Source organism: Rasamsonia byssochlamydoides (genome assembly GCF_041956645.1).
Source record: "Rasamsonia byssochlamydoides strain NRRL 3658 unplaced genomic scaffold VTN77scaffold_57, whole genome shotgun sequence".
In the NCBI taxonomy this organism is placed as follows: domain Eukaryota; kingdom Fungi; phylum Ascomycota; class Eurotiomycetes; order Eurotiales; family Trichocomaceae; genus Rasamsonia; species Rasamsonia byssochlamydoides.
Window position 1 is genome coordinate 53452 of NW_027192440.1, and position 19476 is coordinate 72927.

Here is a 19476-nt window from a genome sequence, read left to right on the forward strand (position 1 = left end):
AGATAAATCTCCTCAGGTCTTTTCAGTTTATTTCAACGGTCATCATACTGGGCCCGAAAGAGAGAAAAGACCGAACGAACCCGCGGTACTGCAAAATGCCAGGGACATTCAGAGGACTTCGCCAAAGGAAAGAAAGAATAAAAAACAAACACCGGAAAATGAAGAAAGAATATGAGTGCCTCTTCAACTGTCTGGTCTGACGAAACTGATGAGCCTATGAGAACCGGTGTATTTTTTTTTCTCCATCTTTGTTTTCGGTTTGCCTTCGCGAGATTCCACGCCTTCCAGTATCCAGCACAAGGAAGAAAGAAAGGAAAGGGGGAAAGGGAAAATACGACACCTCTGCCCTTTCATTTTCGGTTGTCGTCAACTTCTCTTTCTTCGTCTTGCTTGCATCTCCTCTAGGCAGTTCTTCCATAAGCCACCCATGTCCGCCGAAGCCATTTAGTTCCTGAATTTTGTCCTCATGGAGGTGCAGCGGACTTGGAACCCCAGTTACACGGCGGGAAGATTTTCTTGTCTTGATTTGCACACGACTCCAAGGCATCTGTATCGTGGACCTTGCGATACAGGCCCCCTATGCCTTTTAAAACCATGTGCCTGCCTGTGTGGGGGCGAGAGGAAATAAGATAATAAAAGGAGAGAGATGGAAGAAGAAGAAAACAATCAAAAACAGAGAGAACAAAGGGTTGTTTCTTCCCCCACCTTCCTTTCCTTCCTTCCTTCTTGCAATGGACATTGTTGGCGGGATTCCACACCACCAACGGGTGGTGGCGAAGAGGAAAGCAACAACAAAGATGGGAAGGGAAATAAACACAGTTCTCACGGACCATCAATCAGTCAGTCAGGACAGTTATGTCCTCAGCTCTCTCATTTTCTAACCCATTTTCTGGAGATGCCTTTTTTTTTTCTTTTCTTTGGTTTTGTTCCTGAAGCCCCTGACACTGTGCTAGCACCTTCGGGCCGTGCCCAGGAGGGCACTGGGGGCTTTTCCTTGGGCCTTTGCGCGGTCTGACCTTTTACCAGATTCACATCATTGGAGATGATATTTGGGGGAAGGGGATTGTGACTTGATGAATGTGCAGTGATTTGAAGAGCAAGGATTAATAGAATGTGGAGTGGCACTTACCATCAAGAAGGAGCTAGATATCAAGCTGTTGAGGTGCAACACGTGCTAGTTAGCTCTGAAATGGATCTGCGGCGTAGAAAGAAAAGGTATTGTGGCTGGAAAAATCATTTGAGCTGTTTCTTAACTGAGTAAAGAGTCGAAATTCTCATTTAAGATCTCTGGGACAAGAGAGATGGAAGACCAGGTGAAGGAAATCGAAAGAAGCTGAAGCTGAGCTCGAGCTGTCAAATGAAGCCACCCAGCATCCGCCCTAAACCGGTTTTGGTAAGAGGGGATCGCGACAGGACCAATTTATGGCCTCAGGCGCGCATCGCGACTCCCGAGGGGTCAACTTAGCTGCGCTACATACAGTAATAAATTAAATTGATTTACGAGATAGGGGCCAACGCTGAGTTTGAGAACGGCCACGCAGGTTTCGGGGCCGTTATATCTCGCCTCAGCAGTGCACGAAATTGCCTGTTGGTCCCGTTGTTTTTACAGGAAATTATTTCGGTTACCACGTTGCTATTGCAGACACCGTGGCGGCGGTCGAAGTCGCGCAACGACAATACGGAGTAGTCCGAGAAGCAGTAGCAGCGTCCGTACCTCATCATGGATTTTCTGAAATCTGCCGTTGCCTCAGCTATTGCGAAAGGGAGTTCTCTTCCCTACTCACTCGGCGACCGGGTCGATATCGGCGATTCTCTGTGGACGCTCAATAATGCCACGAAACGAGTGAGGCGAACCCGAAGTCCCTGACCAGTTTCCGCGATGATGCATACATGTATACTGACACCTCGCAAATCATTAGGACGATGGCACCAACTGCAGCGTTTTCACTTTCGACATCGCCGGAAACAAGTCTCGCCTTCCGCTGGCCAAGAATGCGATGCGCAAGTTCCGAACCCTGAGGCATCCCGGAGTGCTGAAAGTGTTGGATACGATTGAGGTAGGCAGGCAGTTTTGTCGGCAAATCTGCAACTTGCTGGACATTCTATTAACCGAGACATAGACAGATTCGCACATCTACATCGTAACGGAGAGAGTTGCGCCTTTGTCTTGGGCCGTGAAGCGGAAGAGTCTGAGCGAGGAGACGGCGAAATGGGGTCTATACACTGTGGCTGTGAGTAGAGGCTCTGCACTTCTGGGTTTAGCGCGTTCGCGTTCTAATCGATGGATGGCAGTCTACGCTCAAGTTCATCAACGAAGACGCCTCTTCCGTCCACGGCGCCGTTCGAGCCTCGTCCATATTCACCAGCGAGAGTGGGGAATGGAAGCTGGGAGGGTTCGATATCCTCAGTTCGATGAATGACGATGGTGCAGTCATATACGTGAGTTACCGTTCTGGGCAGTCGATTCATGAGCAACCGAATGCTGATCTAGAACAGACGTACGGCAGCTTAGTACCCGACTCTGCTCGGTACAGTCCTCCGGAGATCAGCAAAGGCGGCTGGGAAATTATCAAGCGCAATCCTCTGGCAGCCGTCGACTCCTACGGCCTGGGCATCTTGATATTCGAGGTCTTCAACGGTGGTTTCTTAGGTGGGGACCAGCTGGGCAAGACGACAAATATACCACCAAGCATGCATCAGAGTTACAAACGGCTATGCAATGCCAACCCCAAGTTGCGGCTGAGTCCGGCGAACTTTGTGGAGCAGGGAAAGAAGATTGGTGGCTTTTTTGAGACGCCGTTGATCCGGTTGACCGATAATATTGAGAGCTTGGGACTGAAGAATGATGAAGAGCGAGAGGAATTTATCAAGTATGCTCTGCGGTCCTCTCAAAGGCAATGGGCATTGCACTAATGAGGTGAACAGCGAGCTAGAGAGCCTTTCGGAGGACTTTCCAGAAGAGTTCTTCAAATTAAAGGTGCTTCCAGAACTGCTCAAATCTGTGGAATTCGGAGGCGGAGGGCCGAAGGTTCTGGGTGCCATTTTGAAGATTGGAACCAAGCTCACCGACGACGAATATGCGTCGAAACTGACTCCTGTCATTGTTCGTTTGTTTGCCAATCCTGACCGTGCTTTGCGGGTCAGCTTGCTGGACAATCTGCCCTTGATGATCGATCGCCTGCCTCAGAAACTCGTGAACGACAAGATTTTCCCGCAAATGGTGAGTTTTGGAAGTATGCGCCTTGCTGGATTTTGCTAACATTTCCAGACGTCCGGTTTTACCGATGCTGCCCCCGTCGTTCGAGAGCAGACTATCAAGGCCGTCTTAACGGTTATTGGCAAACTGTCCGACAGGACTATCAACGGTGAATTGCTGCGATACCTGGCCCGAACCGCAAACGATGAGCAGCCGGGCATCCGTACAAACACAACGATTTGCTTGGGCAAGATTGCAAAGAACTTGGGACAAAGCGTATGTTCGAGGGATCGTCCAACGAGATATTCGATTCAGGATGCTGATAGATACAAATTGTAGTCGAGATCGAAAGTGCTTATTGCTGCCTTTTCCCGTGCGATTCGGGATCCGTTTGTTCACGCCAGAAATGCTGCTCTTCTCGCTTTCGCGGCGACGATGGAGTTTTTCTCCGAAGACGACTGCGCGAGCAAAATCATGCCCGTGATATGTCCGGCTCTCCTGGACAAGGAAAAGTATGGCGCACTATCCAATCTTTTGTTGACTTGCCCTCTACTGACTACGCACAGGCTCGTACGGGACCAGGCAAACAAGACCCTTGATTTGTACCTTCAGCGCGTTCGGAAATATAGCAGCACCATGGCCGATACTGCGCTGCCACCACCCAACGCTGTGGATGCCTCCAACAACCACAATGCTGCGCGCATCGGGACATCGAATGATACGTCATGGGCCGGATGGGCTATTTCTTCATTCACGAACAAGCTTACTGCCGCCAAGGGCGAGATCCAACCAACCTCTAACGGCAGCACACCAGCTGTGGCCGAGGCAGCTCGGCCGGCTTCTGCGCCTCGACCGGCCAAACCATCTGCACCAGAGACGTCAAGCACTTCCAAAGGCAGTTTGCATGCTGCAGCTCCTCCTATGGCACGATCGTCTTCTGACCAACCGCTTGGGGGAACCACGGAGGACCATCATGCAGAAGAAGACCACGACGACGCTTGGGGGGCAGATGCCTGGGGGACGATGGACGACGAGGACCAGACAGGACAGAAAGATGAAGAGACCTTCTTTGATACAACGACGAGTCCCCGAGCAACGCCCAGTCCCGGACGGACTCCTTCGGCCGTTCCCTACGACGATGGCGGCGAACCCGACTTCGCGGGCTGGCTGGCGGCGCAGTCCAAAGCGAAAGCCAAGAAACCGCTTCCCAAGGGTTTGACCAAGTCTGCATCCACCAAAGAAGTTCCCACGCGACCTGCAGCCGTTTCTCGGACAGCGACTACGGGGACGACGAAGTCGTCGAAGGCGACAGTGCCGACGAAGACCATTGACACGAGGCCCAAAGATGAGGGGGACGAGGATGGCTGGGGGGATGCGTGGTGATTGTTAATATCTGTCATCTTTCAGAGTTTGGAGAGACCGCTTTCATTCAACGTTACAATTCATTGTAAATTTTTGGGCTTTGCAAGCGCTGGAGTTTGGGGAGGGTTTTTGACGGGTCTGGGCCTGTTACCTACCATCTTGCAAGATTTATATACCTGAGTCCATACAGTACAGTAATTAATGTGAATGGTCATGCCAGTCGATATAGTCTTACGTTGTTCTGCGAAGGACGACAACCCTCTGGAACAGCAATGCAGAACCTGAGTGTGTTTACGGAGTATCCCCTGCGCAAATGGTCTCCGTAGCGCGAGATGGTTACCACAATGGGTCTCTGGTTCATTCGTGAGGTTTATTACAGTAGATAGGAGCGCTCAGCCTTCGTAGTTCCGGGTTTAACCACCTAAGGCATAGTTGAGGCTGCGCCGCTGGATAGAATTCCACCAAGTAGCCATCCATGAATCCTCAGGCTGCAACATTTCTGATGGCTGAACTATGTACACCGGTTCCAACACGGCCACCGACCACCTCCAGGAAACTTACCTGATGCGGCTTGATGCAGTGCCAGCTTGTGGCTTGTCCTGTACTGTCAATCCAAGCCCCTCCCCCATCCAACAATGCGTTTGTTATAAATAAAGCTTTCACTTATCAAGTCCACTGCCTCCACAATACCCAGCTATATGGGTGGGGCTAGAGTCCCGTCTCGCCGGACTCGACTCCTTCTGGAATGATTTAAACAAGTTAAACAAAACGTCAACGAGATCATCTCAAATAGATCCGATCCAGTTTCGTGGATTTATTTACTCATTTGTCGGCCGATTGACGACAGCTTCCAACTTAGCTAGATCCAGCTAGCTTACAAGTTGCAAGCCAACAGCAGCTGTCGAAAGGGATTTATCTTCGACATTCATCATTGTCATCTTCTCTACGGGAATTCTTCTTATCGACTCGTTCGATCTGTCATCATCTCCATCTATTTCCCGACTCATCATGGATCATCACGAGGATGATGCTCCCCCTCCATACTCCGAAATCGATCCATTGCAGCAGTCGATTATCGCCAACAGTGGCAGCGATGAAATTCCGCCTGGCACTACAGACGCTCACCTACAAGGCCAGATCCAGCTTCCTCTTCGTCTCCGGGGCGGTGATGCTCCATTGCCGACTTCTACTCCTACTCCTACTGCGTCGACATCGGCAGACGATGCACGATCGGAGGCAGATCCCGTGCCTCTCGCCTCCGCAGCAGCCTACTTTGCAGAGCGGCCACTGCCGTCCGTTTCGCCTGCAGAGCGAGATACCTTGATCCACCACATGACCATCTACGCGCGCAGCCAAGGGAAGGACTTCCCCCGGCGACCGCGTTGCTGGAACTCGCGAGCGGATGAAATCACCCAGCATGACTGGGACACGTTTCTGACCTTTTTGTTCCCTCCGCATCTGGCTCCCGCAGCGTCATCCAACCGTCTGCCGCGTCGACTGCGGGCGGAGATCGAGCGGGATCGCAAGGACCGTCCGCAGGAGACGGACGAGGAACGCGAGGCCCGGATTGCCGCCGTCCTGACGGAGTGGAATGAGGGCTTCTTCGGACCTCGTGCGACCTGGGTCTCCTGGGTCTACGTTGCGGATTTGGAGAGAGGACCGCCATCTCCGCTGTGTCCTGAATGCTACCCGGCAGCAACGCAGGCGTCCCAAAATCGCAACAGACCTGCTCGGTCACGATCTGTGGAGGCGCCGATGCCAGTTCAGACCGAGCCGTCACGCCGATCCGTTGGTCCTCAGGCCGATGACGGTCTGATTCCTGTTGAGTCTGAAGCCGCCGCATCGCCGTCTCGTCCGTGGAGGCCGTTTGCTCCTTGGGATGTATATCCTGGCACGCCTGCTCCTCCGTTGTCTTCTAATGACTCGGCCTTTCGTCAAGATTCTTCCGCTACTTACTTCCATGGAAGTTCTTCTTCTTCCTTCCATCGGGAATCTACTTCCTGGGAATCCGGACCCATCGCCTGGGCAGCCCAAATCAGCGCTCGGGCTCAACAGTACGCCGAGAAGATTAGCGAGCAAGCGCTACAGTACGGGAAATGGATCGAAGAGAATGCCATGATGCGCGGACGCCAGATCGAGGAGGCCGGAGATCGACTCAGCAACTGGGCCTCCAGTATCAGTCACCGCCAGGTATGGTCAGGATGGCCGCCAAACGGTAACCATGCCAGCAATCCCAGATACAACCGTCCTCGCCGTGCATCTACCTCTTCAACCTCATCCGTCGAGTCTCTCTCCTCGATTGACTCTCTCTCCACGGTCTCTGACCTGGACCCCGCCGATCTGGCGACTGTCCGCGCACAGCTCCTGTCGCTGGACACGTACCATGGCCGCGAGCTCCATGCCGCCGCCGTCGGGCTTCGCAGCCAGCTGCGTGTGCTGCAGCAGTCCCGTCGAGAGGCCCGTTTCCGCGCCTGCCGCGGCGGGTTCGGCGCGAGACGGGGGCATTGGGGGCGGTGGGAATCGCCTGAAGAGGGTCGACAGCGGGAGCACCAACGGCGAGCGATGAGAGAGGAGACACGGGCACTGCGAGACACGTTCCGGATGGTGGAGCGTCGCGCGCGGGAGGAGACCCGAGAGCAGCAGCGAGCCAGGCGAGAACGGCGGTCGAGACAAGGCCATGGTCGCGAGGAGGGACATGTCAGACCTGGTCAGGTGAGCGCGCGAAGCATCGAGTCTGATGCGGACAAGGAGGTCTATGTTCTGGATTCTCAATCGACTACAGACTCGAGTGGCACCTTCAACCGCAGGGCAAGCGACCTAGGTCCAAATCCAGCACCAGATCCAGCACCAGGTCAGAACCTCCGACCCAGCGCAACCTCCCCCTGCTCATCTTCTTCACCATCTCTTCCGTCATTACTGAACCCCCGGGAAGCAGCCAAAGCCTGGGCCGACGCACAGCGCGCCAAAGCGAAGGCAATCCAGAAACTCGCAAAGGAGCAACGCAAAGCAGTGGAAAAGTCTCAAAAAGAGCTGGAAAAGGAGATCCGGAAGGCGGCCAAGCATTACTCTAAACAGCTGCGTCGGGGAACTAGCTTGACACGAGCAGTCTTTTCAGAGTCGGGGTCGGAATCCTCGACGGCGGCGACGAAAACAGCAGCGTCCGCGTCCGCATCCACCAAGGGTAGTGGTTCATCGATACCGCCGCAGGAGAGTGGGATTATCACTCGAGGAGCAGAGAAGGAAGCAGAGAGGGAGGAATGAAGCAGTCATGATGATGATAATAATAGCAATAATAGTATATTAATCTTCTTTCACTTTCACCATGCTTTCTTGTCTTGTCTTATTTATATCACTCCCAATTCGTTCCAATGATTGTTTGTATGTAAATAGTTATGTTTGTATATAAATAGTTGTTGATCTAATGCGTGTATAAATAAGCATGTATGTATGTAGGTATGTATGTATGTATGTATGTATGTACATGTACATAAGTGCATTCAGGTATCTGTGTATATGGAATGGATAACGACCACTCGGATCTATCTATCTCCATGAAAAGAGGTTGGACATGTCTGCCCCGACTGCCGTCTATCTTTTCTAACTTTATTTTCAAGAAGTAAAAAAGTAAATAAATAATAGGAGCGATAGATCCACCGATCCACCGATCTACCGACTATCGACTATCGACTATCGATTTACAGCCTCGTTCCTCTCAACCAAATCCCCCACGCCCAAGCCCCGACCAACCTTGACGCGAATCATCTTCTCTTCGGTGCCGTCGTTCTTCTTCCCCAACTCGCCGACCTCGTCGCCTTCATCGGGGTGCTCCCCGTCGGCATTCTCTTTCTCTTTCTCCTTTTGTTGTTGTTGTTGTTGCTGCTGCTGCTCTCGATCCTTAGCATCCTCCTCACTCCAGTCAAGCCACATATGCTTCAGATCGCGGCGCATGGCGTACGCGTCCTCGCCGTCGGCGTAGTACTTGCTTTCGACCTTTTCGACCTCGAAGCCGAGGGTGTCGCGGTAAAGGCGGAGGGCGGCCGTGTTGGAGACGCGGACGTGGAGCGAGACGTAGTTGGCGCGGTGGGATTCGGCCATGGCGCGTTCTGCAGCAGAAAAGAAAAAAATAATCGTTAGTAAAGTACATATTTTGGTAGGAATGATGGTTTGTGTAGAGATGTCTTTGGTGAGGACTAGACATACGACTCATCCGCATCAACCGCTCCGCAATCCCCAATCGTCGATGCGTGCGCATCACACTCAAGCTGGTGATATGCCCATGCGCAATCCCATCCGCCGGCTCCTCCTCCATCTTGGCCAGCACGTACCCAACCACCTTGGGGTATTCCTCTCCGGGGCCATAGCCATATGCTCCAGCTCCCGGTCGTCCTCCCAGTTTCTTCTTGTTATGAGCGTAGCCGTTCTTGGGCCGCACGACGGCGACGAAACTCAGCTGCGGCCACGTGAGGGCGTGGTAGAGGTAGTATTTCAGAAAGTAGTTTTCTGGCAGGTTGGTGATGTTGCATGTCTGGATGGACGGGAGGAGGTTGATGTAGGAGGGGAAGGACGAGAGGGGGAGAATGTCCACCATGGTGAAACTTGCGCTGTCTGTCTCTCTTTCTCTCTCGCTTTTTTCTAATTCTGTCTTCGATCGATCGGTCGAGATGTCCAGTCGGTGTGTTCCTCTCAAGTCTGTTCTCGACAGGTGGGGTAGGCAGTCTTCGTCTTCCGCGCAATTCAATAACAGGTCAAACCAGATAAGGTATTTTGCTGCCCCTTCCCTCCGATCTCTGCAGGGCAAATAACTGATCGAGGCAATTGACGCTGTCTGCCTGCGGAAAGGAGGGGCGTCGCGATGCTGTGCTGCTGATGCGGAAAGGCGGGCGGAGAGCACGCCGCACGCAGGCACGGCACTTGGCCCGAATGGGACTACGGTTAGGGCTTAGGGTGTGGAGAGAACAGCAGAGGTCTACTCCGTACATCGATCTGCAACCAGGTCAATGGTCAAGAGCCAATAGCCAACTTTCTCTCTCAATGCGGGAAAGAGGAAAGAGGCTAAAAAAAAAAAGAGAGAGAGAGAGAGAGAGAGAGAGAGAGAAGACAGCAGTTGAAACGACGTATTGAAATCCAAAGTGGTATATTGATGGTATTGATGCATCAGTCCGCTTCCATCACGAGACCGTTGTATGCATATGTACTGTACAAGCTCTACCTAGGTATGAATATTCAATCCAATAGTAAAACACACTCGAATGCAAACAGTCATGACCAAACCAGTCGTCAGGTATAACGCAGAACTCGCTCAGCGGTATCGTGAATAACCAAACACGCAATTTACCATTACGCTCCCAACACAGACCAAACAATGCTGACCAAAATCGTCACCCACACGACGTTCATCGGCCCCATGGACGAACTCAGCCCGCATGCCGTCGAGGTCTGAGTGCCACAACAATGGCCGTTGTATGTGACGTTGTTCATCATGGCCGCCACTTCAAAGACGGACCCGTTCACGTTGCCGTCGTTGTAGTAATCCACCAGGAGAAAGTTGGGCGGTCGGCCCCATTGGGCTAGAGGTGTTAGTTTTTTTCCTCTTCGACTTGGAAAGAGTACACTTACTAGTACAGTTGTCCGCCATCCAGCCGAGACTGCCGTATCCCGACACAGCATTCGTCACGTTCAGAAGGGCCGTGTTGGGAACCAGAATATCCAGTCCCGCTAACTGGATCTCGAGGTTGAGGTTATGGTTGGCAAGGTACAGGCGGTTCCGCGCATCCGAGTCCGCCAGATTTGGCGGTCGCTGCACCGTGCAAGGGAAGTTGCGGTCCGTCGGCGAGAAGGGCGTCTCCCACATCTGGCTGAATTCATCCAATATATACGGGACCTCGGTCTGGTTGGCCTGATAGTCCATAAAAATGACGGCTCGCTTGCCCGTGAGGATGAAGCTGGACAGCGGAGGCCAATCGTCCAAGGCCATGGGGATCTTGGGCGGCGTGTAGGCATAGTTGATCAAGCCGGAATTAATGATCGGGGCAGTGAAATTCGTCGGGGCAACCAGATCGTAGTTGCCCATCAGGATCGTGATCACCTCGTAAGGATTCTGCTGTAGCCATTGCACGACCGTGGTGAGGTACGCTTCGAGGGTGCCGGCATTCAAGAGGTCACAGGAGGTGTGGCAGAGGTACATGGTCCCGTTCAGATAATGGGTCTGGAATTGAACTAGCTGGCGTCAGCTTTTTGATTCCTTTTTCTTTTTTTTTTCTGCGACTTGACAGGCAACCTACGCATGCGGATTCCGTCATTCAGCTGGGTGGTGACCGGATACTGCTGGTTGGCCGCGAAACTTCCAGCCCGCACAAAGGGGCTGTTGTGGGCGGCCACCACGGTGATGTTGGAGTAATTGCGGGAGCAGAACTCGACATAGCCGTTGCAGGGCTGGGTATTGGTGGGCAATGCGCTGGGTGAGGTCGTAGACGTTGCAACCATAGTCCCGTTGGCGGTTCCGTTGGGCGCGAGCGAGGTGGTCCCTTGGCCGCCGACGAGCAGGGTCACGGAAGCAGAGGTGGTGGTTCTGACGGCGGCCGGCTCGGTGATGTTGCCGGTCCCTGACGCTGTTCCCATCTCTGAGGCAGTCGCGGCGGTGGTGGTCAGGCCGTCAAGGCCGCTCGCCGACACGGTAATGGTGGTGGTGACCGACTCGTACGTGCCCGTCGCGAAGCCTTCGAGGCTGAAGGGATCCTTGGTTCCTTGCAGAGTCATCAACGACTCCGTCCCGTCGGTGGTGGTGACGGTGGCCTCGGCCACCAACCCCAGTGACAGCAGCACTGGCGTAATCCAGAGCGACCGCATCGTTGCGGTGGCGATGCGGACGCGGAGGAGTCGAGAAACCTCTCTAGACGGACGAGCCAGCAGATCGATTCCGATTCAACCGTCGAGAGACCTCAGTAAACAGAGATACGCTGCAGAGACTGCAGGATAATATACGCAAGAAGGGGCATTGGATGATTATTGAACGAGCCAGAGGAGGTCGGCGGCGGAGTGGAGCATTGGCCAGCGGGTGAAGCAGGCGATGTGATGGACAGCGCGATCGCCGCGTGCTGTGAGACACAGTCCCATGGAACCCCAATAGTATCAATCGAATAGCATCGTCGGCGTCTCCACTGGGTCTCGACCAGGCAGGAACTGTTCTGCTCGTCCACGTCGGCAGGACAGAGTTCAACAGAGTAGTCGAGATCATGGGGCTGAGTCGGGGTGTACGGGATTCACATTATTAAACGTTAAATGTCTAGCTATTATTGCATGCGGTATCACGAAGCCTGACTAATAGTAATATTATCAATATGCCGATGATCATGACTCCATCATAAATCAGTTGACCATATCATGGACTGATATTCAGTCAGCAGACTAAGTTTACCCTTGTACTGTGCTACTGGTATAGAGAGCACGCTGAAGAATAGTTAATATTTAATTAGAAGCCGGGTTGATAAGCAGCCGCCGGGAGGACGTCATCAGGCATTGATCGCCCGGGCTGTGCAGAGCCGAGGCGCCTGACTGGGCTGCTGATCGGCGCCAGCATGGCCCACCTGCAAGCCTCCCGCCGCCATTGTGTCTTCGTTGCCGGCCATCCGCTGGGTCCGATCAGCAGAGGGCTGAGTCGTCTCTCATCTGCCTAGTGAATTTCCATACTTATGTCCTCAGCATTGCTCCGTCCTTATTCCTACGTCCTCCAGCAAAGAGAGAAGCCAAGTCTCTCGTACGGATTATTCCGTACCTCCTCCTCCGCCAAGGCTCCGCACGAAATCCTCCGGATACCTGCGATGCCTATTATCTTTAGCCCTACCGAGCTCACACTCTTTCTCTCCTTCTCCTAAATTTTCCTATCATCGTATTATTATTCTTTCACTGTCACTCTCTCTTCTCCTATCCTTTCCTCGAAATACGGCCGTTGTGGGTGTCCAGAGTATCCCCACTCTGCCTTCACCCCCATGGCCGACGGCACCCTCGCTGGCGAGCGCTCCCACAAAGAGGAACCGTCCTACGCCCCGAGACGACATGCCACCGTTTTCTGGCATCGTCTCTTCCGCTCGCTACTCTATTTGATTGCTTGGATCTTCCTCGTCCTCGTCGAGATCGGCAATGTCTCCAACAAACCCGTCCTAAGGGAAACCTACTTCCTCAAGCTCGACATGTCCAATATCATCCCTCTCTCGGTGCCCAATGCCGTCTTTATCAACAGTATTGCCCGCAGTATCGGTCTGCATGACTTTTACCAGGTTGGACTGTGGAACTTCTGCGAGGGCTACGACAACACGGGCATCACCGACTGCTCTAAGCCCAAGACCTTGTACTTTTTCGATCCCGTCCGTATCTTGGTGAACGAGCTGCTCAGGGGTGCGACGAGTACGTAATTCCTTCCAATTACTTGAATTGGAGAGATTTTGAGGGGATCGTGTGGAATGCTCTTTGAAATTTGTTGTATCCTGGCTGACACACCTCTGCAGTTGCTCTGCCCATCGAGATCACCAAGGCGCTTGCCATCGCCAGAGTCGCCTCCCACTGGATGTTTGGCCTTTTCCTTGTTGGGGCAATCCTGTCCTTTCTGGCCATCTTCATCACCCCGTTGGCGGTGTCGTCCCGCCCTCCACAGATCATCTCGCCGGATCCGCAAGTGAACGAGACTCTTCGTCCGCACCATCGCTCGACCTTTATCCTCTTTCGTTCCCTACCTATGGTCATTTTCACCTTTTTCACCGCGCTCACCACCACCGTGGCCTCGGTGGTGGCGACGATCATGTTCTCCATCTTCCGCCAAGCCTTCGTGAGCAACCAGGTCAACCTGAACATCAAGGCCTACCTAGGCACCCGCATGCTGGCCTTCATGTGGATTGCCTCAGGCCTGACCCTGATCGGGTTCATCGTCCAGGTAGCGTCTTGCTGCTGCGCCTGCTGCGGCAGTCGCAAGGCCCGGCGCCAGCTCAAGCACCAGGCCATCCTGGATGACAAGCATCACGGTTCCAACAGCAGCGACAGTCTGCCCGTCAAGCGGCGATTCGGCTGGCGCAGGAACCGGGTTGATGTGTAGAGGCCACGATCCTTGCATGTCTTGACTCTCATATTGTTACTTCATCCTTATCACACCATTTCATACCATACCATACCCTTGGATAGAACGGTTGCGTTTGTTTTGTTCGTTTCAACCTGTTTAACCCCAGGTACAGTACATATATAGATGGGTTGCCGCTGTTTGTTCCTTTTCTTTTTGGTTAACCACGGAGGTCAATCAGGATATATAGATAGGATAGGAGGGTTTCGAACCGGCCTGGAAAGGGACTTTATACCATTAGACCGGAGTCAAGAACCGATCCGGATAGACGGGAATATACACCGGCGACGGAGCGGGACTCTATTGTATTGTATTGTATTCTTACCTCTTGACGATCGTTATGACCGTGCTATCAATAGAAATTCATCAAGTTGAGAACAGTCGTCAGAAAATATTACATTATCTTTTTTTTATCTTAAAGTATGAGTCAGAAACTGAAGGAAAGAAAACATATCGTAAGGCTAACGACTGCTCCATTAAGAACAAATAAGAAAGATGGAGGAAAAATAAAACAGAAAAACAGGCTTTTTTTTTAAGCTAAAACCCCTATATTTAGTACAGATTTCTATCACCTTCCTTTGTGACATGTATATAGCTGCAGGCTTCACAATCACAGCCCAGATCGCAGAACGAGAACACCAACATAACATCATTGTCGGAGGTAGGTCGGAAGGCAGGAGAAGAGAAGATGACGTCTCTTTGCTGTTGAATAATTTGATTAAAGGTCCTCCAATAGTATGAATAGCCTTTCGAATGCTTCTAGAAATAGGGAAGATCTCTCTCTCTCTCCAGCTGCTTGATTTCCCGCTGCAGCTGTCAGCTGTCTGTCTCCATTCGCGCTGTCGCTATTGTTCTTTCCCCGCTCTTGCTTGCTCTAAGGCATTTTGTTTTTTCAGGAGCTCCTTATTTCGCAAGCAAGCAAGCAAAACCTCAGCAGAGCAAACAGCCAACCAACCAAGAAATCAAGCAGGAAATGTAAAACGCTGGACTGGTTGTCCAGTTTTTTTTTTGGTTAGGGTTGGACCTGGAGAAAGAGAGGATGTTGAAGTGGGAGAGAGAGTCCACTAGACTTGCAGCAGGAAGAAGTTGTTTTTAATAAGGGATTGCATGCGATTGTATTCGATTCGATTAGGTGCTGTCTGTCAGGCCAGTCGTTCTCATCATCTGTTCTGTGTCCCCGACGATTTGCGTCAACTTCCTATGGAGAAAAAAAAACCGGCTGCTTTGTTGATATCGGCGTTTAAAATCGGAACAGGCAGGAGAGTTTCGTAATATATATAGTATCTTCCAGGTTTTTTTTCATGTTTTCTCCATCGATCGATATGTTGTCATTGTGGCCGTAGCTGTCGCTATAGCTGTAGTATATGGCAAACAAGCTTCTGAGGATTTTTTTGAATCCATAGCCCTCACAATAGGAAGTGACCTGATGCGGCTGGCAGTATATCCCCCACTGGCAGAAAAGGCCGTCGGCAAAGCCTCTTGATAGGGGCTTTCTGCCTTTTTATCGTGTTTGGTTGAATCAGTGCTCCCCGAGTCCATCAACTGCATTCATTCTTCGAGTAACAATCATTCTGTTAGTTCGTTTATTGCTGATATAACAATGACAACCAAGTTGCAGAAAGCGGCGATAAACAGGGACTTTACCAGACCAGTGTGTCGTTACCAGGCTATCTTCGAAGGACTTTGGTCCTCCCGGTGGACAAATCCATCATCCAATACTCCGTATGGGGAGAGACCTCGCGCTCTGCCTTGCGCAGCAACTCCTCCCGCTCCTCTATGAGGCGCTTCTTCTCCTTTTTCTTTCCCCTTCCCTTCCTCCAGGTAAATCAGAACCCACAATGATTCTAGTTCGTCATGTCGCACTCTGGTAGATGTAGGGTCCTATCAAGCCCTATACCCAGTTGCTCCTCGTATTTCAGCACCACGTATGGTCATAACCAGAATGATGAAGGTTGGATGTTGTGTTCCGTTGCCTGTCGAGAGTCGAAGTCCACCGGTCACTCCCGATCCCGACTGGGTATGGATAATGGCGTCATATATAATATATCCTTCTTCAAGGGCACGATTCAGAAGGTTGAGAGATAGCGAAACTGCCCGAAGATGAACATGGTGATGTTTCAAAAGACGCACGCAGCCTGTGACCAGTTTTTTTTGACGAAGGATGAGAAAGATATAGATTTCAGAAGAATATAATCAGCCCGACCATCCTTGATACCGGATCCCGTCGAGGACGCATGTACACACACACACACACACACACACATATATATATATATATATATGTAAGTTATACCAATACACACGGATCATCCGGTGGAAGGGGCTTTGACGGGCATTTTATAGCTGGGCAGGGAGGGAGTGATTCCTGCCCTTCGACCAATGTCACTCGATCTCGCTACCTAATCATGGCAATTGCCGTCACTTACAGGTAGACTGGAATGTGCCACAGGCCAGTGACTGACCGTATAGAGTACATTTCACTGTGCGTATGCGGTAGAACTTGGGAAGATAGCAATCAATCGTCGGGTTGTTTGATTCAACGCTGTCTTCAAGAGGTTGGGAATCGATTCCCTCCTTTCACTGCTCTGGTTGAGGTAGTCACTTTCAGTGTTCAAAGTGCTCCTATCTTGCTGTTACTTCGAACGATGGCTCTAGGGACGGATTTGTTCTGCCCATTACCTCTAGGGGCGTTGGTATAGTATCACCTATGGTTGTATGTCTTTCATCCTAGCCACCTGATATATAAGGTACTAATCTTGCGGGGTATATAGATCGGCTCAAGCAGGGCACCTCAATGATTGATTCCCCAGCTCCTTGCCGAATCTGCTGGTTTCAACACTGTCAATTTGTATTCTCTCTGGCTGTGTCTGCTCCTGCACCTGTACCCTTCTGTTGTGCTCCTTTCTAACCTGGCGCTTAGCCACCAGAGCTGGTCATAACCCTACCTCTGTAGCAAAAGTCAAGATATACCGGGATATAGTGGCAAAGAGAAATCAAAACAGTCTTGCCAATGATGCGAGGATACCTACGGAGTTCTCGAACATCATCAAGACGTTCTTGCTGCGCTGCGGGCCTATCAGTTCCTAAAGCTTCAGGAAGAGCGTCGGGTCGCTCTAACAGTGTTGCTATTATCATAACACAGTAGACAAAATTGCTTGTATGCTAGCGAGATGTCAAAGTCTGAAGATGCTCAATGCTCATATTGGCAGACCTAGCGACCTAATTGCTAAAAAGAATAAGGAAGATGGGAGAAGAGCAGACGAAATATAGGCTTGTATTAAGGCAAATCTTCCAAGGAGGGGATATGGCGACGAATATCCCGGCTTGCCATCCGGCTTGCAGCCATCGAGGGAGAAGCGCTGTCGAGTGCGGGTGCTGGTGGAAGTAAAAGACTCCCCGTCGGTCTTGGATTTTTTCGCCATGAGAGGCCTCGGACCAGCCGAAGGCCTCGTCATGGGTGCGCTTCCCAGAGACGCTTCGAACTTCGGAGTTTTTCTCCATTTGGAGAGGTTTGTAGAGGTTTGTAGGAGTTTGGTTTGGTTTTGAATTCAAGATTCAGACTTGAGAGAGGCTTCAAATGAGGCAGTTGTGACCAGCACAAGAAGTTTTTGGGTGGACGAGAGGGAAGAGAAGGAAGAACAAGGCAGACATCAGGGAAAGAGACGATATAAATAGTCTGCCTGGTAAGAATCTTCCTGCAAACAACATGCTATAGTGAATGCAAACGTCCATCGCATTATGTAACTCAAGAAATACCTTGGACCTGCTTAAAAACAACACAATGGCAATAAACAAAAAGCAGTGAAGCAGTGAATCTGATACTGACTCGGAAACGTGGAGAGAGAAGTGACTGATGGAGTGTGACTCGTGTGACTGATCTATCTTTCTGCCGGCATATTTTACGATATTCACTTTCACCGCCCTCCATTCATCACGTGCTCTGTACCCTTGACCAACCAGAGTGCTCCCAATTCCACCGCCTCAGATATAAAAGTAAGCACGCTAACCATGGACAGACTAGCTCGAGTGATGCCTATCTGGGACTAGGCTGACCCAGCACCGTGCCCCGGTAAGGCTGGGCCAGCCGCCATTCACTCTTCCTGCGTCTTCATCCTAGTGAAGGCAAGGAGACAACAACCCAAAGCCTCAATCAGCCATATTCAGGCACAATGAGCGTTATTCTGTGTACTGGTAAGTCCAGCAATCTGGAATGCTGCTCCACAGCCTGTGTGTGAGAAGTTGAGGCTGACGACTTGCAAAGCGGGGTATGATCATACCATCCGGTAGGTCTTGACCCAAACAGCTCCAGAAAGCCGAGAGAGCTGCTGACAGCATCGCCCAAATGCAGCTTCTGGGAAGCGCTTTCTGGGATCTGCTCGCGCACTCTGCAGCATCCCGATTCTCAGGTGAATCGTCTCTGTATTACGCCCGATAAACGTTACCTCGCCGCCGCGGGACACACCAATGTCAAGCTCTACGATATCAAGTCCAGCAACCCCAACCCGGTCATGACCTTTGATGGCCACACAAACAATATCACCGGAGTCGCCTTTCATTGTGAGGGCAAGTGGATGGTCACCAGCTCCGAAGACGGAACCGTCAAGGTCTGGGACACGCGCTCAGGCAGTCTCCAACGCAACTACGTCCATAAGGCTCCTGTCAACGATGTTGTGATCCACCCAAACCAAGGAGAGCTCATTAGTGGGGACCGTGCCGGCACGGTGCGCGTCTGGGACTTGGGAGAGAGCGTGTGTACACACCAATTGATACCAGAGGACGACGTTGCCGTGCACAGTGTCAGTGTCGCCAGCGACGGATCTCTGCTTTGTGCGGGTAACAAAAAGGTAAGAGGACCAGACTTGAAGCGGTTCAATGGTGGAATCTTGTTCTGATGTAGTTCTACACAGGGAAACGTCTATATTTGGCGTATGATCCAAGACTCCGAGGTCACTCGAATCGTGCCCATCGCAACATTCCAGGCTCACAAGGACTATCTCACTCGTGTCCTTCTTTCGCCCGACGTAAAGCACCTCGCCACCTGCTCCGCCGACCATACTGCTAAGATCTGGAACTTGGATCCCGATTATCCTCCAGCCAAGGCTGCCGCTGCTGCAAGGGCCAAAGCCAAACCCAAGCCAGGTGTAAACGGCGCAGCCAACGGAACCGCCACACCTTCATCGACCGACTCCCAGACTTCGACTGGCGACGACACGGCTGCTACCCCTCAGGGCAGCTCCAGTGATCTCAATGCGAGCGACTTCAGCATGGTCGGCTCCCCGAGCGGCACCGCAGCATCCGGCGACCAGCCTCAACAAACATTCCCTGTGCAACCAGACGGCCCGCCAATGGACCCGTCGACTGGCACGCTCTATCTGGAGACCACACTGGCGAACCACCAGCGCTGGGTGTGGGATTGCGCCTTTTCAGCCGACTCCGCATACCTGGTCACCGTGTCCAGCGACCACTACGCTCGTCTCTGGGAGCTAGCTTCGGGGCAAATCATCCGTCAGTATAGCGGGCACCACCGTGGCGCAGTTTGTGTTGCCTTGAACGACTACTCCGAGCCTCGCTGAGGCTGAAGATTTCTTTTGCCGTTGTCTTGTTTTGTGTTTCACATCCTTTTTGTATTTTCTCGTCTGCTTTACGTTTTACGTAATTTGTACATACATACATACCGTGGTTTAAACTAGCATCAGCATGGCGCCTGGAGTTGGTTGTGGACAGAGCGGGTTCGGGCTGCTCGGGTTGGTTTTGCAATTAAATTTGGTACGATCTTCCAACTCCAGCTGTAATTATTGCGGCTGTAATTATTATT

General features: G+C 51.7%; 6 protein-coding genes across 6 annotated transcripts; 4 read left to right on the forward strand and 2 right to left on the reverse strand.

Annotated features, from left to right (window-relative positions):
• Positions 1-1720: 1720 nt before the first annotated feature.
• Positions 1721-4579, forward strand: VTN77DRAFT_7090 (uncharacterized protein; the record flags this gene model as incomplete). The annotated part of the gene is made up of 9 exons (XM_069423441.1): positions 1721-1843; positions 1920-2057; positions 2121-2231; positions 2293-2439; positions 2497-2870; positions 2926-3220; positions 3269-3472; positions 3536-3708; positions 3763-4579. 9 exons carry the CDS (start codon positions 1721-1723, stop codon positions 4577-4579), a joined length of 2382 nt encoding a protein of 793 aa, XP_069275585.1.
• A 987-nt stretch (positions 4580-5566) lies between these two features.
• VTN77DRAFT_7091 (uncharacterized protein) lies at positions 5567-7819 on the forward strand (the record flags this gene model as incomplete). The annotated part of the gene is made up of 1 exon (XM_069423442.1): positions 5567-7819. One exon carries the CDS (start codon positions 5567-5569, stop codon positions 7817-7819), a length of 2253 nt encoding a protein of 750 aa, XP_069275586.1.
• A 426-nt stretch (positions 7820-8245) lies between these two features.
• VTN77DRAFT_7092 (uncharacterized protein) lies at positions 8246-9146 on the reverse strand (the record flags this gene model as incomplete). The annotated part of the gene is made up of 2 exons (XM_069423443.1): positions 8246-8661; positions 8759-9146. The coding sequence occupies 2 exons, from the start codon at positions 9144-9146 to the stop codon at positions 8246-8248; spliced, it is 804 nt and encodes a 267-aa protein (XP_069275587.1).
• A 749-nt stretch (positions 9147-9895) lies between these two features.
• Positions 9896-11404, reverse strand: VTN77DRAFT_7093 (uncharacterized protein; the record flags this gene model as incomplete). Its single annotated transcript, XM_069423444.1, has 3 exons — positions 9896-10125; positions 10175-10774; positions 10840-11404. 3 exons carry the CDS (start codon positions 11402-11404, stop codon positions 9896-9898), a joined length of 1395 nt encoding a protein of 464 aa, XP_069275588.1.
• Positions 11405-12543: 1139 nt separating this feature from the next.
• On the forward strand, positions 12544-13640 carry VTN77DRAFT_7094 (uncharacterized protein; the record flags this gene model as incomplete). Its single annotated transcript, XM_069423445.1, has 2 exons — positions 12544-12958; positions 13060-13640. 2 exons carry the CDS (start codon positions 12544-12546, stop codon positions 13638-13640), a joined length of 996 nt encoding a protein of 331 aa, XP_069275589.1.
• A 4190-nt stretch (positions 13641-17830) lies between these two features.
• On the forward strand, positions 17831-19234 carry VTN77DRAFT_7095 (uncharacterized protein; the record flags this gene model as incomplete). Its single annotated transcript, XM_069423446.1, has 4 exons — positions 17831-17852; positions 17923-17944; positions 18010-18505; positions 18569-19234. The coding sequence occupies 4 exons, from the start codon at positions 17831-17833 to the stop codon at positions 19232-19234; spliced, it is 1206 nt and encodes a 401-aa protein (XP_069275590.1).
• Positions 19235-19476: the final 242 nt, after the last annotated feature.